The sequence below is a fragment of the Manis javanica genome, chromosome 10 (genome assembly GCF_040802235.1).
Source record: "Manis javanica isolate MJ-LG chromosome 10, MJ_LKY, whole genome shotgun sequence".
Classification (NCBI taxonomy): Eukaryota; Metazoa; Chordata; class Mammalia; order Pholidota; family Manidae; genus Manis; species Manis javanica.
The window spans coordinates 1,163,064-1,185,559 of record NC_133165.1 but is presented as its reverse complement, the minus strand read 5'-3'; the positions used below and the strand labels follow the sequence as shown (position 1 = coordinate 1,185,559).

The following is a 22,496-nucleotide window of genomic DNA, read 5'->3' as shown; positions in this document are numbered from 1 at the left end:
GACATGTAGCCTCGGGGTGGGGTGAACAGGTAGTCCTGGCTCTGTCCCCCTACTTGCCTTTCCCACTCCCAGTTCGTGTTTGACAGGTCACCCCCACGGCCGGGCCAGCTGCCAGAGGCCCCCGTCTCACATCCGGCCGCCGCCGCCTCCCCCAGGGCCAGCATAGGCCTGCCCCACCGTGCCTTGCCAGCCCCCTCCTCCCGCCCCTCAGCTAGGCCGGCTTCCGGTGGCCTGGTCGGCACAGGTCCCCGCAGCGCCCCAAGACGAGCCCGGCCGGCCGCCCCGCACCCGCGGCGAGCTTCCCCCGCCGCCTTGGGCTGCACTCCCGGCAGCAGCCGTGCTCCGCGTCCGGCCCGCTACCCTGGGCGGCCCCCCTTCACAGGCCGAGCGCCGCTCTCTCGGGCCCCCGGCCGGGAGAGGCCCCGAGCAGGACGCGTCAGGGCCGGACCCCGCGGGAGCACCTCGCGCCCCCACGGCCCCGTGGCCTGGTACCCGCGGGAGGGGCTCCCCGGGGCCGCGTCCGCTGCCCCGCCCCTTCCGGCGGCGCCGCCGCGGGCTCGCTAGGCGTGCGGCGGGGAGGGCCGGGCACGGGGGCCACCCCAGCCGCGTGTCCCGCAGCCATGGAGGACGACCCGGCCGAAGCGCTGACGGATCTGCGCGAGCGGGCGCCGGGCCTGTTGGAGCTGCTGCAGGCGGCGGCGGGCTCGGGCCTGGCCGCCTACGCCGTGTGGGCGGCGCTGCTGCAGCCGGGCTTCCGCCGCGTGCCGCTCAGGCTGCAGGTGCGGGGCGGGGGCGCGCGGGAGGCCGGGCGGGCTGCGGGGAGCGGGGATGGCTATCGGACCCCGCCCGCCTCCCTGCCCAGGTGCCTTATGTCGGTGCGAGTGTGCGGCAGGTGGAGCACGTGTTGTCGCTGCTGCGAGGCCGTACTGGAAAAACTGTGGACCTGGGCTCCGGCGACGGCAGGATTGTAAGGACTGGGAGAGGGGGCGTGTCTCCCGTGACCCCCTCCCGTCACCGCCACCCCCTGGTCCTTCACTCCCCCCTCCCACAGGTGCTGGCGGCGCACAGATGTGGGCTCCGCCCAGCTGTGGGCTACGAGCTGAACCCGTGGCTGGTGGGGGTGGCTCGGCTGCGCGCCCGGAGAGCAGGCTGTGCAGGCAGTGTCTGCTTTTCCCGTGAAGACTTCTGGAAGGTAACCCAGGGAGTCCTGAGCCCCTCTGACCCCACACCTGGCCTCCACGTTCTCAGTTCTGGCTTGGTGACCCTGACACCCCAGGTGCCCCTGCCTCCTGGGCAGGGACTCAGAAGCCACCGTGACCCGTTCCCTGCCAGGTGACCTCTTCTTCCTGCAGGTGAGCCTGAAGGACTGCCACAATGTGTCTGTGTTCCTGGCCCCTAGCATGGTAGGTCCGGGTCTTATCAGCTGTCCAGGGGAGGCCCATGAGGCCCCCAGTGTCAGAGCTGGGTGGGCAGCCATGTCTGCCCTGCCACCCACCCTGCTGCTCTCTCCCACAGCTGCCACTGCTGGAGGACAAGTTGCAGGCAGAGTTGCCTGCGGGGGCCCGCGTGGTGTCAGGGCGCTTTCCACTCCCCACATGGCAGCCTGTGGCTGTGGTGGGTGATGGCCTGGACCGTGTCTGGGCCTATGACATCCGTGGTGGTGGGCCGGCTGGGCAGTCTGTCCCGGGACCCAGTTCTGCCTCCGTCCCCAGGGTCCCTGCTTCTCAGGCTGGCTGACCGTTTGGACAAAATAAAGACTCAGTGGGCTCTGCCTTGACTCTTGTTGGGTAGAATGGTCCTTCAGGGTGTGGTGGGGGTGGGGGTGGGGAAGCTCTCCATGTTGGCTGCGAAGAGTTCTCCAAGTTTGTCCAAAGACCAGCTAGCGGCTGTGGGTCTCCAGGTGTGGGGGCTTGCCTGGCGGTGTGGCCGCCACTTTCCAGGGGTCCCTGGTACCCACCAGCTTCCTCAGCCTGAAGATCTCCTGCCTGTACCTGCTTAATGGAACCAGGCTTAGTCACCTGCCCTGCAGTGGACAAACCCTGCCCCTGGTGCCTGGGACCAAGGACCTCAGGTCCCCACCTTCCTTGCAGCCCACCTGCCCAGGTGCTGGTCCACATACTCCTGTAGCTCGGAGAGTTGCTCCTCAGCCACCGTGGCCCTGACTAGCAATTGGGCCCGCTCCCGTTCCAGCTCTGCCTGGTATGGGGGTACATAAACCATGAGCCAGAGCAAAATGTGAGGAGGGGACCCCAGCCAGACCTTGCCCATTACCTGGGTGCCACGGGAAAAGTCTTGGAGCTTCTGGTGGATCTGGGCCCAGGATGCAGCTTCCAGGCCCCTGTGAGGGAACAGGGAGAGGTGGACGTGAGGGGCAGCTCAGCCCAAGGGCTGATCAACGACCCCACTCAAGCTGGGGACTAGATCCTTGAGGTGCCTTCCGGGAGCAAGTGTGAGATGGCATGGGCCCACCCCTCCACGATGGACCTTGTCTGGGACCTTGGGGTTGTCTGAGCGGGACACTGCCACTTAAGGAGGGCAAAGCCACAAGGCCAGCTCAGCAGTGACCCCAACATCTGTAGAGATGCTAATGGAGGCCTCCCAGCCCAGGCTGGCAGTTTGTTTGCGTGGGTGGTGGGCCTGCACAAGCCCCTGCCCGTCGTACATTAGGAGACACGGAGGCCCAGTGTGAAGGTCACCGGGGAACCTGCTCCCACCCCAACCTGGGGCCAGGATCTCTGTTAGCCATCCCACCACACCTCTTCCTCCTTGGGGCCTCTGGGTCCCGACGGAAACGTCCCTCTCTCGGGGATTCTCCCTAACCTTCCCATTCAAGGTCAGTCCTGCTCCTGCCAGGCCCTTGGTTTTTCTGTGGCTGTTGGCAGTTCCCACACAGACCCAAGGGCACGATGGGCCACCTTGTTCACTGCTGCAACCCGATCCTGCCGAATACACAAACGCCCCCCTGCAGGTGCCCGCACACCTGCACCAGGGCACTCACTGTGGCTCGGATGTGGCCTGCTGGGAGGCTTCATCCCGTCCCTCCTGTGGGAACAAGAGCTGTGTGGTGAGCCTGCTGGTGGGCTATAATGGCTGCACAAGGTAGGAAGCCCAGAGGCCTTGGGGCTTTACTGAGCCTGCAACAGGCCCTAGGGTGTGTTCTGGGGCTCAGTGCCCCAGGCCAGTATGGGGCCGCAGGGGTAAGTTACCTGGGTCTTGAGCTTCTGGAGCTGTGTCTCCAGTGTTGCCTGGTCCTTCTGCAGGTGGCCGAGCTCAGTGACCAGGGGCAGGGGCAGGGGCCCCAGATGCAAGGTGGCTGCATCGAAAGTAGCCTCAGGGGTCCCAAGTGCCCCATGGGGGCCCACCAGCACCTGCCACACACTAAGCCACATGCCAGGTCACATGGGGCTAATACACCCAAGCGCCCATGTCAGGGAGGGGCCCACCTGTGGGTGACCAGCAGCTCCTCGTGTCTGCGGCTCAGATCTGCCAGGCGCTTGCGGTAGGCGCGAGCAGCCCGGGCCAGCTGTTGCTCACGGCTGTGGTGCGCCGTCCGGATGTCCTCCAGGGTGGTCTCCAGAAATGCCTGCAGGGCTGTGGCTGTGTGGCCTGTACCACCTGCGTGCTCCTGGAGACAGGCAGGGCCAGGGAGGGTGGGCTAGTTGGGCGCACTCCGGTCCCGCACCCCCTCCACGGGGCAGGTCTGGCAGCGCCCTGGGCCTGCCCCACAGGCTCCCCCTGAAGCAATCACACCAAGGCCAACTTTGGGCTCCCCGGGACCCAGAGGGCTCCCAGCCACCACAGGCCCACCCGGCTGAGTGCCTACCGCCGCGGCCCGGGCATAGTGCTGCAGCCGGAGGGCATACTCCTCACTCAGCTTCTTGAGCTGCTGCTGCAGCTGGGCATTCTCGGCCTCGGCCTGGCGGAGCTGGCCCTGGCAGGCAGACAGCACCTGGAGGTGGAGACCTCCTTGAACCTGTGTCCTAAGCGATGGGCCTCGAGGGGCCTTGGCTGTTTGTAGGGCCTCTCCCACCAGATCTCAAAGCACGCAGGGCTGTGCCTCACCAAGGCTTGTGCAGCCAGTCGCTGCCCAACTGTTCTGGCCTCCTCTCGGGCTCCCTGCAGCTGCTGGCCCAGGGCTGCCCTGTGGACACGGGTGTCAGGCTCAGCGAGGCCCAGGACAGGGGACTCTCTCTGCCCTCTGGGAACAGCTACACCTTGCACTACACACTGCCGGGCCCTCCCTGCTCCGGGTGGGGCAGCCACTCACACACGTGTTTCCAGTGCCTGCCGCAGGGCCCTGTCGTGCTCCGGTGCCCGCTTCTCTTCTTCCTGCAGCTGTAGGGGCACAGGGCTGCCTGGCTGAGACCTCAAACTCCAGGGCCCCTGCACTGCCCACCCCTACCCTGGGCTAGGCGGCTGCTGCTGGTCCTCAGGCTCTGCCTGTGCGGAGAGCTAGTCCGAGCTTCACAGCGCCTGAGGATTCGCGTGGCTCCCTCCCAGCCCACCCAGACAGACTCTCCTTTGGCTTGTGGTGACCTGTACTCTGCAGTGGTCAGACCGTCCCTGACCCCTGGCCTCTTGCCCAAGCTCCTGTGCTGGTGCCTGGCGGGGCCTCTGATCTCCTGCTTCTGGGATTGCACGCGCTCTGTGAGCCTCCAGCTCCAGCTCCAGCACCCGGTGCTCCAGTTGCAGGACCTGAATGAGCAGGTGCACCCGTTCACAGGGCCACCCGGTGAACAGGCCGGCATCCGTCTGGGCACACAGGGACACAGCACACAAGGGACAGGTGGGGACTTGTAGGCACTGCATTGAGTGTGCACGACCTCACAGGGCACACCTGGGCCCCTCATAGGTATGCACGGGCCCCCTGTGCTCAGGCCAACACACGTCAGTGCCCACCTCGCTCTTCAACTCAAAGACCTCAGCCTCGTGCCGCTCCTGCAGCTGATGGGCCCTGGTCTGCAGTGCGACCAGCTCCTTGGAGATCTGTGGGTGGCAGGGTGAGAGGTGGTCCCTGTGGGACCCTACGGGTGCCCTCCCTCCTGCCAGCCCCCAATACCTGCAGCTGCTGTTCCTCACTCAGCTCTAGATCTGAGGGAAGCTCTGTCTCGTGGCTGGTGGCCCAGGCTGAAGCACCCTCAGTGACACCCAACAGCCAGTCCTCGGCCTGTGGCAGAACCTGGGGAGGCAACACCACCTGTCCCCTGGGGGTATCAGGCCTGGGCGGTGGCCTCGGCTCCCATGGATTCACTGGCCACACACCATACACTCAGCCTGGCTGAGCTGGGCTGGGGCAGCCCCTCCCACATACCAGGATCGGGCACGGGACATGGGTGCCTGCACCTCACCTGTCCTCTGAAGGGATAGGGCACCCCCAAGTCCCTCAGCATAAGCAGCAGACTCACTTTTTCCACGGCCTGAGGAGGGGCCCCCGACTTGAGTCTTGTGGCCGCAACGCCCTCCATGGGCACAGGGAGCTCCAGCCGCCTCAGCCCAGCGCTGCTTCGCCCCCTGGCCTGTTGTCGCCACACGGTGGCTTGTGTTGCCAAGGCCTCTGCTGTTCCCCCGGAGTCTCCAGGGTCCCCACCCGCGGCGGCAGGCAGGGCAGTTCAGTGGTTCAGGGGGGGAAGTCTCAGCTCCTTCCATATACGGCAAGCCATTCTTCCCAGCTTCCGTTCCTCATCTGGGGAGCGCAGAGCAGCGCCCGTGCGTTTATCCGGGGCACGGATGCAACCAAGGGTGTAAGAAGGCGCCCAGCCTGAGGAAGTGGGAGACACCGCGTACAGAATGGGGCTGTTCCTGCTGTCCTCACGCGGGTACCCCGCCTACCAAGTGGGTGCGCACACTCAATTACGAAGTGCCTCCTTGTACCTCCGCGGTGCTGGCTGGAAGGTACCCCTGCCGCAGCCCGACGGAGGGGCGCGGACGTCCCAATCAGGGGCCCCGGAGCTCGGGAGGGGGGGGCAATGGCTCCGCCCGGGAACCAGGAGGACTGCTCGGAAGGGGCGTCGCAACACCGGGCGCAAGGGCGCCGGATGTGCGCGCGGCCCCCCCCACAGGGCACGTGCGCTCCCTTGTGCACACGCGCGCTCCCTGCGCCAGGCTCTGGTGGCCGCCGCGCACAGCTCTGGGCCGGCCGGGGGCGGTGCGTCCGGGAGCGGGCGGTTGGCGGCGGCCCGAGCGCCGAGCTGCTGCAGCCCCGGAACCGGCACCGAGGCCCGCCTTGTCCCGGCGCCCTTCACGCTGTCCAGCAGCCGACTGGCACAGCCCGTGAGGGTAAGAGGGGGGCCGCGGCAGCTCGAAGGGGGCGCACGGGGAGGCGTGGCCCGGAGAAAAAAACGCTTCGCGGGGCGGGGCCTCGGCGGTGGGCGTGGCCCGCGGGGCGGGAGCTCGGTTCCCCAGGAGGTGCCCGGGCAGGGGGCGGGCTCCCCTGCTGAAGCCCAGGGTTGCGCGTGGAGCTGACCCCTCCCTGCGCAGCCCTGCCTACGTTTGGAGAGGAAAGCTGCCGCCCCGAGGAAGGGGCTCGGAAGGCCTGGGTCGGCGCGGGGTGGCTGCGCTCTGAACCATGAGGGTCAAGGTCATCCCCGTGCTTGAGGACAACTACATGTACCTGGTCATCGAGGAGAACACGCGGGAGGCCCTGGCCGTAGATGTGGCCGTGCCCAAGAGGGTGAGGGCAGGCTTTGCACGGACGGGCCGGCCGGCCACCCTCCTTCCCGACCACCCGGTTGGAACTGAGCGGCCCCGTGTTCCTTGACCGCGCTGGGCCTCCCCTGAGGTCAGGGCGGCCTCGGAGCTCCCTTTCCCTTCCTCTCGTCTCTCTCCGGAACGCACCGGCTGCTCAGTGATTGCCGGATCTCCTGCCCCGCCCGGGGCTCTGTGCACCCCTAACTTGGCGCCCCATTATGGGGGGCCATCTGGACCGTACGCATCTTCCTAACTCCCATCATTTTCAGCTGCTGGAGATCGTGGTCCGGGAGGGGGCATCACTGACCACCGTGCTGACCACCCACCACCACTGGTGAGCGTGGGCGGGGCGGACCGAGGAGCGAGGGAGGGCGTGGCCCAAGGCCCTGTCCCACCCCGGGCGTGATCCCGCCCTGCCGTCCGCAGGGACCACGCGCGGGGCAACGCGGAGCTGGTGCGGCTGAACCCCAGGCTGGCCGTGCTGGGCGCCGACGAGCGCATCTGCGCACTGACCCGCAGGCTGGCCCACGGCGAGGAGCTGCGGGTGAGCGGCGCCCAGGAGGGCAGGAGGGGGCATCCTGGGCCTGCATGCCTCACAGACCCTCCTACCACCCTGCTGCAGTTCGGGGCCATCCACGTTCGCTGCCTCTTGACTCCCGGCCATACTACCGGCCACATGAGCTACTTCCTGTGGGAAGACGAGTGTCCAGACCCGCCGGCGGTGTTCTCAGGTTCGGCTGCCGGCGCCCCCCAGCCCCACCTCCCTCTGACCACGCCCCACCTTTCCTGACCTGCCCGCCTCCCCAGGGGACGCGCTGACCGTGGCAGGCTGTGGCCGGCGCCTGGAGAGCTCAGCTCAGCAGATGTACCAGAGCCTGGCCAAGACCCTGGGCACCCTGCCCCCCGAGACAGTGAGCGGCCCGTCCCTCCCGACACAACCCACATGCACACTTTGCACTTGCCCTGTGCCGGGGTCCAGAGTGAAAGCTCATCAGCCCTGGAGATTGGGTGGGCGGGTGTGGGGGTGTGACAGGTGCTGGGTGGCCGGGGTGAGCACCACCCCATCTCTGCCTGTGGCACAGAGTGCACCCCCAGTGCATCCTTTCTCCAGAAGGTGTTCTGTGGCCACGAGCACACGCTGGCCAACCTTGAGTTTGCACAGAAAGTGGAGCCCTGCAATGACCACGTGAGGACCAAGCTGTCATGGGCCAAGGTGCAGCCTTTCTTCTCTCAATGGCGAGGGTGGGAGGGGGGCTGGGACCCAGGATGGACACTGCAGGGGAAGGGGGAATCTACCACCACTGGCCTGTGTGACCAGACCTGGCTTAGCCTGGGGGGCTGCTGCCCAGCACTCCCCTAAGGGTGGGGTTAGCCTTAGACAGGGATCCTGGCAGCCTGCAGGATTGGCTGGGGCCAGACCAGGGAAGGCAGCCCCTCCTCTGCTCCCACCCCCAGGCTGGGGCTGACCCCAGCCAAGGTGCCTGGAGCTCTCAAACAAACCTGTGTGTGACAAGAGCCTGTGGTCATTCCAGAAGAGGGACGAGGATGATGTGCCCACGGTGCCGTCCACTCTGGGCGAGGAGCTCCTTTACAACCCTTTCCTGAGGGTGGCGTGAGTACTGGCCCACATCCCTGGACTTCCTGCGGGGCAGGCTGGGAAGCATGCATCTGAGCCTGACCCAGGGTGGCTCAGGAGGCCCAAGGCCCTCCCTGGCAGTGACTTGGACACTGAGGGACATGTCAGGGACCGGTTATCGGGCCGATGGAACTTAAGTGCCCTCTGCCAGTGCCTGCTGAGCAGGCCCCCACGAACCCCCTCTCGCTGCAGAGAGGAACCTGTGCGCAAGTTCACAGGGAAGGTGGACCCAGCTGAGGTCCTGGAGGTGCTCTGCAGGGAGCAGACGAGCTTCGAACGGGTGGCCGAGCCGCTGCAGCCGCAGGCCCGGGCTCTCCTGGCGCTGCAGTGGGGGCTCCTGAGCACACCCCAACAGAAGTGAGCTTCGAGGGGGCCAGTCAGCATGTCCTCCTCCCTCAGGCCGACTGAGCCCACTGAGTGGTGCCTCTGGACCCTCTGCAACCCTGCCCAGTCAGCTGCCTGGCTTCGGGGCTTCACTCTGGCACTTCTGGCAACAGACATGGAGGGCTCCTTACCGGGGTGTTTGTGAGCCCCGAGACCTGTGTGCTGGGGAAGAGGCCTAGTGGGGTGCACAGGGCTCCTGCCCTTTGAATAAAGCTTTGGAAGGCCTCTCTGTTGGTACCGGCAGAGATGATCAGAATAGTTCTGGGAGAGGTTCTTTATTTGAGGAGGAGTTAGTGGGGACGGGCCTGGCAGGCACAGTCCACTCTGCCCTTCCCTGCATTTGTACAGGGGATCCAGCCGTGGAGCTAGGACCTGGCCGGCATGACCAGGGAGGCCCGGCCCTGATGTCCCCACTGGAGCTGGGCCCAGAGAACACAGGTTCTCAGGCGCTGGAGGCCACAGCTCCATCAGAACAAACACCTGGTTCCAGGTGGAGCAGGCAGCCATCCCTGCCATGGTGTCACGGGCTGCGGGCCCCTTTCGTGTCCTCTGCTGTCCCACACAGTGGGGCTCCCCACAATGGCCTGTAAGCTCAGCCAGCTGAGCCCATTGCTGCCCTCCACAGCTTAGCCTCAAGGACTCTAGAAATGCGTGAAAAAGAACCCCCTTTTGCTCTGCCTTAAGGTCCCCAGGGGACAGGCACGCCTCAGATGCTCGGGTCACCAGCACCAGGAGAAACAGGCACTGCCACAGCCTGGGCTCAGGAGAGGCTGCAGCACCTTGGGGAAGCTCCAGCGCCCACAGTGGGAGTTGGAGAGCGCAGGCTGCAAACTGTGGGTTCTGTCTTGTTCCTACTCGGTCCCAGCATGTTTTCTGCAGCTCATCATTTGGGGAGCACTCCCTGGGGTCTCGTCACACCCTAACAGCCTTCCTGGGAGTCCCAGTGCTGACCACGGTGGGCCTGGCTGACTCTCGAGGTCCCCTACCACCGGATACTGAGGCCAGAAGTGGCCTTCTCCACCGCGTGGTACTGTGTGTGCAATAGGCGGGTGGCGCGCTCTGAGCTCTCACCCTGCAGCCAGTGCTCGTACAGCTCCTGGACCCCCGGCACGTCTGCTGGCACCTCTGTCCTGACCATGTTGTACAGCCTCTCCACGTGTTGGAGGAGCTCCTTGTTGGGCATGTCAGGGGCCTGGAGCTGGCCCCCACCATTCAAGCAGCCTGTGACAGAGCAGTGCAGGCAAGGGTGTGGTCACCAGGAAGGGCCCCTTCCCAACTCTGGCCTTCCTGAGGATGGTCAGGAGGGGGATGGCCCCACTGCCCCCAGCCCTGGTCCTACAGGGGCCCCCACGAGCCTGTGCAGTGCAAGTGGCCCTGCTGTAGCTACCTGCAGGGCAGGCCATGACCTCCACATAATGGTAGGGGCAGCGCCCTCGCTTGAGCTTCTGCACCAGGTTCTGGATGTTGCGGAAGCCGTAGGCAGCAGCGAAACGCAGCAGGACGCGGCCTTCCTGCTCCAGGGTCACCTCCTGGAAGTCCTTGTTCCTGATGCAGCACAGCCCAGGCCTGTCCACACTCCCAGCCCAGGACCCCTCCACTCCCCACCCTGCAGCCACGTTGCCAGCGTAACCCAAACCTGGCTGGGGGGCAGTGATGGGGGATGGTAGAAGGCTCACCTGCAGGAGTTGGGCGGGGGACCCCCCCCCCAAGCCTGTTCCCTGATCTGCAGGATGGGGGTCTCGGCTCCCGGAGGACAGCAGGCCCTAGCCCTCCTGTGAGGTGGTGCATTGTGCCAGGGCATGCCCTGTGCCGGGCACACTGCCCTGCCACCGTGTGGCCGGGGACACTGATCCCGGGGATGAGGCTGAGGCTTGGGGAGCTCTGGCCACTCAAGGTGGAGGAGGGCCTGCTGCTTGGTGCCTGAGCACCACCATGCCTGCCTCAGCAAGGGGGCATAACTGGGTGGCCATGCCCGACTCCAGCCCTTCTCGCTGACCTCTGGGGTTTGTAGGTGACCTCATCCACATGGATTCCAAATAGCTCTTGGGCTGCATGCTGGAACACGTGCGCCAGGTAGCCCCCTGAGCCCCCGCCATGGTGGCTGGTGGGCTCCTGGGAAGACACGCTGCTGCACCTGGGGAGGAGGGTATAGCCTTGGGTGGCAGATGGGCCGCCTTCCACAGATGGCACCTGTCCCATGCTGGAGGGTATTTGTTTTCTAAGTGGGAGGTGAGTCACAGGCCCCTGGGGGCTTTGTCAGTGTCAAAAGGCCATTCAGGCAGGAGAGGAACTCTCCGCTCTGCTGAGTCATCTTTTCAGGGGAGCTCAGACCTGTACCAAGTTGGGGGCAGCTCTGATGACCTTCAGTTAATAGTCCGTGACCCTGACCACCTCTGTGGACACCGAGACAGACGACAGGGCAGATGTAGAACAGACAGTGCACAGCGTGGTTGGGAAGACAGTGCCCAGCCCGCATTCTCACACGTGCTGCCCGCCAGGATGCCTGTGGCCTCTGCCACGGCAGGTGGCGACTTACAGACTGTCCAGCGGGGCCGCCTCCAGTTCTGACAGCAAGACGCCTTCCTCCTCCAGCAGCCTGAGGACTTCTCCTGTGAAGAAGCCGCAGCCGGGCCTCAGCGCCACAGGACATGGGAGGACACCTGTCTGCAGGCCCGGCAACCTGTGATCTGGCCCCAGAGCCCCAGGTGTCCAGCCCCAGGTGTCCACCCCCTGGACTGCAGGGGACAAACCCAGCCACAAAGGTGAGGAAGGACTCCTCTTCTGAAGACCTTCGGGAGACCAGCCCTGCTCCCCCAGGGCTGCAGCCCACCCCCCTGCTCAGCATGAGGGGGACCAGAGTGTGTGTTCGCACAGGGACACCTTTCCTCGGCTTGGATGCCCAGGTGTTTATTTAAAGAATTCAGGAGGCTCTGAGGCTGCTCGACTGGGAAACGGCAACGGACGTGAAGCAAGAGGCTGACAGGCCGCCCTGTGCAGACTGTCTCAGAGCAAACGCTGATGGAGCACCCGGCGACCCACAGGCTGCAGGTCCCCTAGGGTACGGGACAGCTTCCAATGCCAATAGCTCCGAGGGGAGGGACACCAGGTTGGCCCTAGGGCTCTGCACAGGGGGCCACAGCTCCCAGAGCCCAGGGGCAGGACCCAGGTGCTGTCACCCTGTGCTCAGACCACACCTGGAGGCCTGCGGGCTCAGAGTGGTGGGACCCTCACCTGTTGTGACCACGCAGTCCACGTCACGCGTCTGATGCTCCTGGCTGAAAAAGTCAGGTCTGGACGCTTCCAGCTTCTTGTCGTAGCAGGGCATCACTGTCACGTGGTAGATCTTGTCAGGGGTCAACTGCTGTATGGGAAAAGGAGCTGCTGCCTGACCCCAGCATAATGGCGCCTGTTAGGGGAGGCAGGGAGACAGGCCCAGCCAGGAGCACAGCTGGCCAGCAGCCAGGGTGTGACCACAACTGTTTAGATCCATGGACACAAATGGTCCTGGCTCATCTCTCGGGACAATGGCTCAGAGTCCGCAGTCGGAGTGTCCTGTTACCTGCTGCTTGGCAAAGAAGTCCTTGACCAGGGAGCCCATGACCTGCTGCGGGGACCGGGCGGTGCTGAGGTACGGGATGATGAAGCTGCCGTGGGTCTTCTCTGCGTAGCAGATCCAGCCTGAGGCCGACAGGAAGCAGCGCCTCAGCAGGGACAGGACATCGTGGGGGTGAACAAACTTGCACGAGGGGTGATGGTCCCCTTAGGGATGTCCCCACTCCCTCGTCACCATCACGGGGTTCTAGCATCCACGTGATCACCGTCTTGGACGGATGTGCCTGCTGGTGACCCTCAGGGCCTCACCCCTGGCTTTTTGGGGGCCCATAGCATGAGCACACCTGGGCAGACGGATGTCAGCACGGGTAGGGCCTGCCTGTGGTCGGCCTGTCCTCGGAATCGCCGCACGAACTCTCGCTGGCTCTCGAGGAGACTGAAGTTCCTTGAGAAGGCAGTATCGAACACGTAGTGCACCCCTGGAAGGCAAGCGCCCAGAAAGGATGCCCTCGGGAGCAGGGGCTCTGCCTTCCAGTGGCTCCGCGGCTGTTTCCACAGGGGCTACGGGAAGCACTCGGTTCCAGAGCGTCCTGGGACACCACGTGTTGGGTGCTGCCCAGGGCCAGGCCACACCCGTGGGGCCTAGTTCCTGACACAGAAGTCAACCAAAGTCCCTGACAGGCCTGGGAATGTGCACTGACAATTCTAATTTAAAAAGGATAGGAGGGGTGGATGAAATCTAGGTCAGGAAAAGGCTGGGTCAGGGCTCAGATGAATTTCCCTTAAAGGGCACTGTTCCCAATCGCCAAACTGAAACTTTGGGCCAAAGTCAAACTCCAGACAGCATGCCGGGTGTGTTTAAATTCAGTGACTTGGAGACATGAAGAGACCCCCCCAGGTCCCCTGCTCTGAGCTGCATACATGCAGAGATTCCAGACCTACCTATTTTTTTAAAGAATGCAGTTAATTTCCCAGCGGTATCTGCAGGATGCAGCTGGAACCTTGCAGCCAACGATGCTCTGGACTGGGGTGAGACCGAGACGACCACCAGCCTCTGCTGGCCCAGGGCTGCTGTCTGCTAAGGAGACGCAGCTTATGCTGTGTGCTTCATACAGATCCCTATGGGGCTCCACTCAGGTGTGTCATTTTTGTGTACTTACAGAACCCAAAGTTTAGGGCCCGACATTTTAATGTCAAAGTCCAAAGACGAGTGATTACTTGGCTCTCATGGACTGAGCTGCCCTTGAAAACCCTGCAGACTGGGGTTCATGCCAGGTCTGGGTATCTGGGTAGTCGGTCACTTACCTTATTGGCATCTAGAATCTTCCGCAGCTCCTCGTGGCTCTGCTGAGTGATGAGCACGGTCTCTGCTGAGGTGACGCAGCCACTGCACGCCAGGCAGTCATCCAGTGAGATCTTGGCCTTCTCCAGCCTCTGGGTCCCTCCGTCCTGGAAGCACGAGAACCCGGTACACAAGGCCCCTTTGCCCGAGGACACAAAGCTCCCGAGTGAATGGAACCTACAGGACATCAGTAACCTACGTGGTAGCTGGCTGACCTGAGGTGCCACTACATTTTTAAAAATTAAGTATTTATTACAAAAATACTTATGCACACTATAGATTTAAACAGCACCATCAAGTTCTAACTCTGGCTTGAGCTCAGCTGGCGCATCAGAGCCCTGTTAACATAAGGGCAAAAGCAGCCGCCAGAAGGGCAAAGGCGGCCATTAAGCCTGCAGAGAAGCGGCCAACTCAACCCAGGAGAGGCAGAGGGGTTGCTGGTCCCCACGCTGCACTCACATGGCTGCAGAGAAGGCACCAGAGGCCAGGCTCTAAAGGGCAGAGGAAGGACAGATGGGCATTGGGAAGAGAGGGCAGGAGCCCGGGCTACTGCCCTGCACCTGAGGAGTTGGTAAAGGATGCAGTCAGGTTCAGCCACAGACACAAAGCTTGTTGCTCAAGTTGGCCTGCAGGCTTTTCTCAGATGCAGATGATCCCCAAGGGGGCCCTTCACTCCCTCTGCAAATGCAGCAGCCGTCTGAGCCAGGGCCAGGTGAGCTGCAGGGGCCCAGCCTGTGACCAGAGGGCTGAAGAGACTGCAGCTCCCTTCCAGCCCAGGTCACTAGGCCTGTGCTACACACCAAAGGCACGATTTGAGCTCAGTGCATATTCAACCAGAGGCCCGAAGGCCCAGCCTGTGATGCTGTTCTGAGGAGGAGGCCGATGAGCTTCCCGACTCCCCAGATCAACAACACTGCTCTGGGCCGTGGGGCTCACGGGCACCCCCGCCTCCTCTAGGTCCCTTCATTCATGGGACTCCTCCTGAGGCGTCTTCCTTTAAAAGACTGCTGTGCCATGCTGTGCCAGGCTCAGGCAGTAACACTCGTGTGCCATGGGGTTGCCCTCTGTTCACGCTGGGTCCTGCCCCACCCTGAGCCCCCTGTAGTTCTTCCCTGCTCAGGAGAGGTTCCTCGGATGGAGTCCCAGTGCCTGTGGCCCGTGGGATGGCATGGATGTTCTTGAGAGACCAAACGTCAAACAGTTGGGGTGAATTTTAACACCATTAGATCAGAGTATCATCATTGCTCAACTGTACAAGAAGTAGGTATTCACTAAGAACAAGGGGTCTGAACTTGAAGATCTCACACAATTAGAATAGGAGAGAGGGAGGGAGGGGGAGTGGGGAACCACCATTTCTGCAAAAAAAGCCCCTCCGTGGACCACTCAGTTCCGTGCTCTGTCCCTGTGCCACTTCCCCGCTCTCCCAGCTTCCCGATGGCCGGTGAAATTTGACGTGGGAGAGGACTGGTGAGACGTGCAAGCCCTCATGGTCCCTGCACTATGACTGGACAGAGCAGCGAGGCGTGTTCCAGGTCATCCAAGCTGAAACTTACCTGGCTGACTTGGAAGTAACTCCCATCATCTTCGATGTGGATCTTCGCCACGCCACGTCGGGGCCTCTTGTCCACCTTCATGGGCTTGATGCAATCCTGTGCCAGTACGAGACCCCAAACAGGGGCCTGAGTGTGCAGAAGAAGGGTGCCCTGAAGGGACGAGACCCTGCCCTGCCTCCTGTCTTCCTGCAGAAGCAAGCCTAGTGATGTGGCTGCTTACCCCCGATGCAGCTGGCACACATTCTGATGCCCTGCTGGTACCGAGGGTTACTCTGCTGCTGCAGTCTGATGAAGTCAGTGCTAACTTGGCCTGGCCACCCCTTGGAGGGCCAGTGGCCAGTCACAAGCTTTGCTTGGAGGACACCTCCCTGTCCAGTGCCCTGGATAAAAGTTCATTTCTCTCCCCACGTCCCTGAATCCCTGCGGTCTCTCTCTTCTTCACTCTCAGAATCTTCACGGGCCATCACGTTCCTGAAAATGACCTGCCCCAGGAAGGCCTGGCGGGAGTCCCGTCTGAGCTCATCCCTGCCCAGGGCGCCCCTCCTCCCGGGACCCCCGCCTAAGGCCCGCCCCTGAGCCCTGGCCCATGGGTTGGCACCCCGATAAGAGCGCCTTACCCTTAAGGGCAAGCTCTGCCTTCCCCCCCCAGCCCGGCCCCTACGTTGACCACACACCCTGACATTTCCTGGGCAGCCACAGCGCGTGCCTCCAGCGACAACCGCCCCTTCTCTTGAAACTGAGGTGGGACTGCCCCCGTTTATGCAAAAGAAACTGCCTCGGAAAAGCTGCGCAGGGTCCTCCCGGCCCCAGACCAGGCCCGCCACTCCCCCTCGGGGTGGCTCTGGCGGCCCCCGCCGGGTCCCTCCGGGCTCCGCGCGCCCCCCTGTGACGGCGGCTCCCGCTCTCCCCTCCCGGCCGCTGGCTGGCGACCCCGCCCCGAGCCCTAGGCCTCGACTTCGCGCGCCGCCCGACGCCCTGCAGCGCGGCTACCGGGCGGGCCGCCCTCCCCGGCTCCCCGGCTCCCCGGCTCCCATTCGGCCGGGGGCTGGCCGAGCGCGGGGCCGCGCGCGGGTCCCGGGGTTCCGGTCCCATTTTCATGGGAGAAAATGAGGCGGGAGGTGCGCCCCGCGCACGGCCGTCACCCGCCCGGGCTGGCCCACCTGCGACGGCCCGATATAGTCGTCCAGGTCCGTCAGCCGCAGCACCCCGCTGAAGGGCGACGCCATGTCGGCCACGCTGCCGTGGGGCACCGCGCACAGAGGTCGCCAAAAGGCGCGAAACGACACGACTATTCCGCCACGGTGCCGGAAAGCGCTTCCGCGCCGCGGCGCATGCGCACCTGGCCCCACGACCGGGTTCCTGGAGGCGCGCGCCCCCTGCCGGCGGGCCCGGTCCCACGGAGGAGACGGCGGGCGCCCGTCACCCTGCCTGCCTCCTGCTGGGCGCGGGCGCCTCGTGGACAAGAGGGACATCTCCCTCCGCAGCGCTCGCCTGCCGGCCAGGTGTGCAGCTTGCAGAAGCCGCGGCCTTGCTTTGCGTGGTCCTGGACGCAGCCCAAGAACCCAAACGGCGCCTTACTCAGTGTGGGTGCCCAGTTTGTACTGAATAGTAAGGAAAGGATAGTGACAAGGGTAGGGGGCGCTTCCTCACCATCCCGCGGCTCAGTGCAAGACCTGGGGTCCTCCGCCCACCGCCTCCGACACTCTCTTCTGTTATTTTGGAGACCAGCCTGAGAAAACTCCATTTCCCTGTAAGAATTTCTAACCTGAAACAGGACTGCTGCTGGTCGGACTCAACTTTTGAGCTGTTGTAAATCGTGTCAGTTACATAGTCAATGACCACTTTTTACTGGGGCTCCCAAGGAAACAGTGGCGGAGTCTGGCTCGTCCGGGAGTCCACCTGCCCCCCCCGGGGGGTGCCCTGGCAGGCTCAGCCTGGGAATGGCGGCCACAATCTCACGTCCCTGAGGGCCCAGCCTGGTCTGTGTTCTCATTGTCTTGGGGTTCTTGCCCCAAAGTGACTCTACCTGGCGACCCCTGCACCTGTCTGTGGCTTTACTGTGAGGTGCGGGGACCCAAGGCCTGCCTGCTATGGGTGGGGTGTTTCGTGCCCTTGCAGCTGCACCTGTTGGTCCCAGCACAGGGCCTTATTTCTCGGCAGCTGTCCCGGGTGGGCTCCCAGTTCCCACTGGTCCGCCATCCTGACAGTCCCTGACCAGGATGTGAGATACGATGCCTGAATCTGCACCATCCCACTAGTTACCAGAACTAGGTGAGCACAAAATAGACTTAGTCTTGCCAAAATGCCCCAGTCAGTTTACAGACAATGTGTGAGTAAGTGCCATTGGGATTGGGGCACGATGAGGGTCTGTTAGGCTGGGATGATGGGGGCGATTTATAGCAGAGAGGGCTGCGGTTGAGGCTGGGGGACAAAGGGTAGTCGCCATCTGGGGTGAGGGGTGGTTTCTTCTGACACTAGAGGGGCGACTTTGACGTGCAGATATGCAGGGCAGGCTTCAACCTTTCTTTCCCCAGAGCCCAAATCTGTAAGAGCAGACCAGGGGAGCAAGGACAGGCAATAGACAAATGGTGGGAATGGCTCAGCGCCCATCAGCAGAGGAGCAGATAAACACGCTGGTCCATCCACCCAGAGGGATACAATTCAGCCTTAAAAGGGCAGGAAGCCCTGACATGTGGATGGACCCTGAGGACCTCACACTCAGTGAAAGAAGACGCAGAAGATCATGCAGCATGTGGCCCCACTTGCACCAAGTGTTCAGAACACATGCATGTGCACACGGGCACACACACACACACACACACACACGAGATAGGGCAGGTCCTCCTCTGGCCTGCTCTGGGCAGTCAGGGGCAGGGCCCTTCCAGGACTCCAGGATTTTTACTAACTCCAAGCAATGTCCCTGGAGACCCCTGGGATCCTGAGCCAACACTGCAGCTTGCCCCAGTGTGCCTGCTATCTCACGTTTTGCAAATTGTTTCATCACCATCATTAAAGAGTATTTACTGAGTGTTTACCATGTGCAGTACCAGAATTTACACACGTTGGGGGGATTCAGGGCCAGCAGAGGACACCAGGCGGGCTGCAGCCCCCATGGACAGGCCAACTGGCCTGGCAGCGGCTGGGACGCAGTGACTGGGTGTGGCACCCCTTTCCCTGGGCTGGAGCAAGCACAAAGCCCAGCCTCGGCTCTGGACCCGCCCAAAGGACGCTGCTGGCCCAAAGCCGGCCACGTGGTCACTGGGTGGGGGCAGGCATGGCTCCGTGGCAGGCTGAGCTGACCTCCTTTCCCATAAGTTGGTATCCTGGGCTGCAGTAACAAAGGACCACAAACGGGGAGTGAGGGTTGGGGGGCGTTCAAAGTTATCCTCTCTCAGCTCTGGAGGCCAGAAGTCTGAAATCAAGGGGTCCACAGACCTGAGCCCCCTCCAAAATTTCCAGGGGAGGGTTCCTCCAGCCTTGCCCAGCTCCTGCCTGGCACGCCCAGCTCCAGGCAGCTCTGGGCACATGGCCGTGTCACTCCAGCCCCTGCCTCTGTGCTCACACAGCTCCCATGTCTTCTCCCTTCTTTTATAAGGCCACGTGTCATGGAGTTTGGGGTCCAACCTAACCCAGCATGATCTCCTCTCAAGATCCTTCACTGATCACCCTGCAAAGACTCTTTCTCCCAATAAGTCCCCATACACAGGTTCCAGGCAGACACGTTATTGACAGGAACCGTTTGGCTCACCGCATCCAAGTTTCTGTGGGGCCCTCAGGGCAGGTCACAGCCTGCCACGCACATGGGCTGGGCTGGCCCTCGGGGAACAGGTGGGCAGGGGGGATGTAGCCGGCCGTGCCTGAGGCCTGAGTGTGGGAGCTGAGGAGTGCTGTAGAAAGGGGTTGGCCAGAGGGGTCTTTCCAGGACAGGTGGCCTGTGTGCAGTGGAAATAAAATGACCCAGGGTGGGGGCAAATGCAAGGTATTTTGTCTTTTCTAAAAATGTTTGCTACATTCTCCAATGTTACTGTATTGTGGGTCACAGCCCCCAAGAAATTGGAAACTCCCCCTGCCTGGCATGGTTGGACTATAAGAGGAAGGACATGCTTCCAGGGCACAGCCCAGGGGGTTGCAGTCACCTGCACAGGCCTTGGCCCCCCCACAGGCACAGGGTGGGGAGGGGTGGCCAGGGCCACAGGGAGGAGGCCCTCTGCTCTGGCCCCTGTACTGCCGGGCCACCTGCTGACAGCCATCTGACACCAAGTCTGGGGGCCCAGGCGCTGCCAGGTGGGAGGAGTGGGGAGGAGGCTGGGTCCATGAGCCCTTTCTCCGGGGCCACGGTACTGTAGAATGGGGTGGGGGAGCATGTCCCCAGGGCCCTGGCTCAGGCATTCTTCCAAATTCACGGCTGGCCTCATATCAAGTGCTTTCCCTCTAAACCCATCCTGGCACTTTTTGTAACCTGTGCACTATTTTGCCTGTAAATGCCGTGGTCAGGGAGCAGTCTCCTTATGGTGTGAAGGTTTTCATGCTCAGGAGGTTCTGGTTAAGAACAACCCAGATCCGCACGGGTCCTGGTGCCCCTCCCTGTCTGGGTGACGGGGACACAGACTCCAAGCCTGTCCCTGCAGACCTTCTCGCTCCTGCCCAGGGTTCTCCCAGCCCTGCTGGGGTGGAGAGGGAGGGGTGGGAAAGGGCCCGGGGGGGCAGGCCCCTGTGCCCCTTACTCAGGACCCAGGAGAGAAAGCAGCCTTGGCAGGAAGACATGGGGTTGCTGGTGACGACTTGGCCTGCTCTCGGGCCCTGGGTGCTTCCCGTTTCTCTCGGTTGCCTGAGATGCCTTGCCCACGCCCGCTGGGCCTCCCCACCCCACCCCAGGTGCACCAGGGCTCTCCACGAAGCTGCCCTGGGCCAAGAGACGTGGTGTTTTATTTGTTGAAGGGAATTACCGGGCAATGAGCGCATCATTACCAGCATAATCAACAGACGGCACGTCCCCTTGGGGTCCACCACATCTTGACAACAGGTGTGATCCTGGCAACTGCCCGGCCAGGGGAGGCCAGCACGCTGCAATTAGCAGCTAATGAGGAGGCCTGCCGTGACCCACTCCTCCAGGGGGAGACCAGGGCCAGGAGGGGGGCGGGTCAGAGTGTGGGCAGCCTTTCAGGGGTCCCCCCTCTGGCCCTGCCCCTGCCCCTGCCCCTGCCCACGTGGGGCTGGGAGCAGCGCAGGCAAGGCTGGTTGGGGAGCACCTTGCTGTGATGCAAGGCTTGAAGCTTCAGGTCCTGGGCGGGACACGGCACTTGCTGGAGGCTGGGCCTGCCCTGGCCCCAAGAGGCCCTGCTGGTGACCCAGAGGCCACGTCTCCATGGGAACCATGGGCTAAGTAGTCCCGGTGGGCAGGCAGGAGGAAGAGGGGAAGCCCTTTACTTTGCCAGCCCAGGTGCCTAGGGCCAGAGCCGGCACGGCCAGGGGCACAGCTGTCCCGGGCTGTGAGCCTGGGAGGGGTGGCCAGGCCACCTGTCTGTCCTGCAGGACAGGGGTGTGAGGCACACCAGGTCCCGCTGGCCACAGAATAGTGCTGGCTTGTGTGGGGTGACTCCGAGGGATATGGCCTGTCCGGGTGTGGAAGACGTTGCAACTTGTTTTCAGCCCTGTGTCCCCCACCTGCCGTGGCAGAGCGTCAAAGCCAGGTGCCTCTGCATGCACCCACATCTGTACTCAGCCCCCTTCACCACGTGGGGCATCTGGGGTGCCTGAGGAAGTGTGTGGCTGGTGGTGGGGTCTGGAGTGGCAGGGCTGGGGTCCCCTGGGGAGCCCCAAGCCCCAAGGCCTCCAGGCTCTGCGGGCTTGCCCAGCAGGTCTGGGGCTTGGTCCCACGTGGCAGGGACTGGCAGTACCCCTCGGCCATCGGTGACCCTGCCCCTGTGCTCACAGCAGGCCTGGGGCTGGTTGGCCTGGGTACCCCGAGGCACAGGCCTCAGGCAGGGTGGATGGCCTGGAGCCAGCCCAGGTGGCCTGGCCACAGTGGCCTCAGGACAGGCCCAGGATCCTACCACACGGAGGCCAGGGCCCGTCCCAAGGCTCACCAGGGGAGCTCCACAGAGAACTGCCCCAGGCCCTGGTCTGCTTCCAGCCCCCGGGAGACAGTGCCTGAGGCTGAGAGAAGGTGGCCAGTGGGCTGGCAGGAGCCTACTAGGACCTGGGCCTGGGGGCTGGCACTGCCCTCAGCCCTTCCGCATCCCCAACCCTGACGCCCATCGGCCTGGCTGTCCTGTGTCTGTCCACCCAGCTGTCATTAGCCACCCATCCCCCGCAGGGCGCCCAGCCAGCCTGGCACCCTCTGGGGCTCATGCCTTGAGCCTCAGGTCCCAGGCAGCAGCTGCTGAGCTGGCAAATAGCTGACTTCCAGGTATGTGTTGCCACAGCTGGGGGCATGTGCCCCTGGGGCACTCCCACCCGTGTGAGCATGAGGGGCTCTGGGGGCCCCTTTTCAGCCACACGGAGGTTCAGACTCCTGTGAGGAGGCAGGCCCCGGCTGGAGCTGTAGGTGGGCCTGATCTCTGCCCCCATCCAGGGCTGCCTCCGAGCCCTGCCCATCCACTGCTCCCAGCAACCACCCCAGGATGCCAGACTTCAGTGGGTTGGGGGGTTAGGGTGGCCCTGCCACTTGCTTTCACCCCCAAATGCCTTGCAGGTCTGGAAGTTTCTGCAGAGGCTACAGATGCCCCATGGGTGCCAACACCAGGAGAAACCAGATGCTGCTGCAGCCCCTCATTCTGGTGGGTTCCATGGCGGGGTCACCACCCAGTCCCTCAGCCCCCGCCGCCCCCCCCCCCCACTCCCGAATCTGCCAGGAGGCCGTGTGGGAGATATCGCTGGGATCTGGGCCAGAACAGTGCTGTTGCGCCAGCAGGAAGGGCCGCAGGCAAGCCTGGGAGCAGGGCGCGCCATCCTGGCTGCGCTGCCCTGTGGGTCGAGCCCTGGGCCATGCAGGAGAGGCCCAGCAGGAGGCGGCCAGGGCAGTGCTTGGCAGCCGGGCCTGCAGAAGAGGGGTCAGCTGGGCAAACAGCAGTCCTGTCCCCTCTTCATTCCCAGCTCAGGACAGCCACTCATGGGTGCCAGCACCTCTGGGAAGCTGGCCCAGCCCTCCTCAGCCAGCACACTGGGTGCACAGCCAGGTTGGCCAGCAGGGCCGGGGCAGAGACCTGGGGTCAGGCCAGGGAGGCTGGCCACTTTGTCAGGGGTGTGCTGGGCCCCCAGGTCCAGTTGTGCACACGTCTGCTCCACTCCTCCAAGGCCCCGAAGGCATTGCCCAGGACTGCCATGTGTGCTGGAAGGTGGG

At 63.5% G+C, this 22,496-nt stretch overlaps 4 protein-coding genes across 31 annotated transcripts; 2 read left to right on the top strand and 2 right to left on the bottom strand.

The window, feature by feature from the left end:
• The first annotated feature begins 486 nt into the window (after window positions 1–486).
• Window positions 487–1,777, top strand: ANTKMT (adenine nucleotide translocase lysine methyltransferase). The gene is made up of 5 exons (XM_017643812.3): window positions 487–779; window positions 863–967; window positions 1,052–1,192; window positions 1,353–1,403; window positions 1,516–1,777. Exons 1-5 carry the CDS (start codon window positions 621–623, stop codon window positions 1,735–1,737), a joined length of 678 nt encoding a protein of 225 aa, XP_017499301.3. The 5' UTR covers window positions 487–620; the 3' UTR covers window positions 1,738–1,777.
• CCDC78 (coiled-coil domain containing 78) lies at window positions 1,725–6,071 on the bottom strand. Of its 23 annotated transcripts, none has more exons than XM_037005724.2 (13): window positions 5,872–6,065; window positions 5,406–5,758; window positions 5,060–5,197; window positions 4,900–4,986; window positions 4,537–4,752; window positions 4,268–4,335; window positions 4,063–4,141; window positions 3,824–3,949; window positions 3,444–3,625; window positions 3,207–3,378; window positions 2,999–3,042; window positions 2,272–2,338; window positions 1,725–1,991 (listed from the first exon to the last, which is right to left on the bottom strand). In XM_037005724.2, the coding sequence occupies exons 2-13, from the start codon at window positions 5,463–5,465 to the stop codon at window positions 1,725–1,727; spliced, it is 1,506 nt and encodes a 501-aa protein (XP_036861619.1). In that variant the 5' UTR covers window positions 5,466–5,758; window positions 5,872–6,065. The 23 variants fall into 23 exon arrangements, 20 of the variants coding, with proteins under 20 accessions (XP_036861619.1, XP_036861618.1, XP_036861625.1 ...); XR_012121829.1 differs by adding an exon at window positions 2,096–2,196 and having other exon boundaries at window positions 1,768–1,994; window positions 3,207–3,368; window positions 5,406–6,071; XR_012121828.1 differs by adding an exon at window positions 2,096–2,196 and having other exon boundaries at window positions 1,768–1,991; window positions 3,207–3,368; window positions 5,406–6,071.
• A 65-nt stretch (window positions 6,072–6,136) lies between these two features.
• Window positions 6,137–8,963, top strand: HAGHL (hydroxyacylglutathione hydrolase like). Of its 4 annotated transcripts, none has more exons than XM_037005754.2 (9): window positions 6,137–6,276; window positions 6,478–6,670; window positions 6,957–7,021; window positions 7,114–7,231; window positions 7,310–7,418; window positions 7,495–7,598; window positions 7,802–7,900; window positions 8,220–8,299; window positions 8,516–8,963. In XM_037005754.2, exons 2-9 carry the CDS (start codon window positions 6,566–6,568, stop codon window positions 8,682–8,684), a joined length of 849 nt encoding a protein of 282 aa, XP_036861649.1. In that variant the 5' UTR covers window positions 6,137–6,276; window positions 6,478–6,565; the 3' UTR covers window positions 8,685–8,963. The 4 variants fall into 4 exon arrangements, with proteins under 4 accessions (XP_036861649.1, XP_017499362.2, XP_036861651.1 ...); XM_017643873.3 differs by having other exon boundaries at window positions 7,799–7,900; XM_037005756.2 differs by having other exon boundaries at window positions 7,799–7,900; window positions 8,143–8,299; window positions 8,723–8,963.
• CIAO3 (cytosolic iron-sulfur assembly component 3) lies at window positions 7,492–16,467 on the bottom strand. 3 transcript variants are annotated; one of them, XR_005057905.2, is made up of 13 exons: window positions 16,315–16,467; window positions 15,155–15,250; window positions 13,565–13,708; window positions 13,202–13,337; window positions 12,604–12,738; window positions 12,267–12,385; window positions 11,939–12,068; window positions 11,244–11,316; window positions 10,704–10,841; window positions 10,095–10,252; window positions 9,779–9,928; window positions 8,188–8,810; window positions 7,492–7,860 (listed from the first exon to the last, which is right to left on the bottom strand). XR_005057905.2 is itself a non-coding variant. In XM_017643860.3 (11 exons), the coding sequence occupies exons 1-11, from the start codon at window positions 16,378–16,380 to the stop codon at window positions 9,690–9,692; spliced, it is 1,434 nt and encodes a 477-aa protein (XP_017499349.2). In that variant the 5' UTR covers window positions 16,381–16,467; the 3' UTR covers window positions 9,206–9,689. The 3 variants fall into 3 exon arrangements, 2 of the variants coding, with proteins under 2 accessions (XP_017499349.2, XP_017499350.2); XM_017643860.3 differs by lacking the exons at window positions 7,492–7,860; window positions 8,188–8,810 and having other exon boundaries at window positions 9,206–9,928; XM_017643861.3 differs by lacking the exons at window positions 7,492–7,860; window positions 8,188–8,810 and having other exon boundaries at window positions 9,206–9,928; window positions 13,202–13,334.
• Between the last annotated feature and the right edge of the window lie 6,029 nt (window positions 16,468–22,496).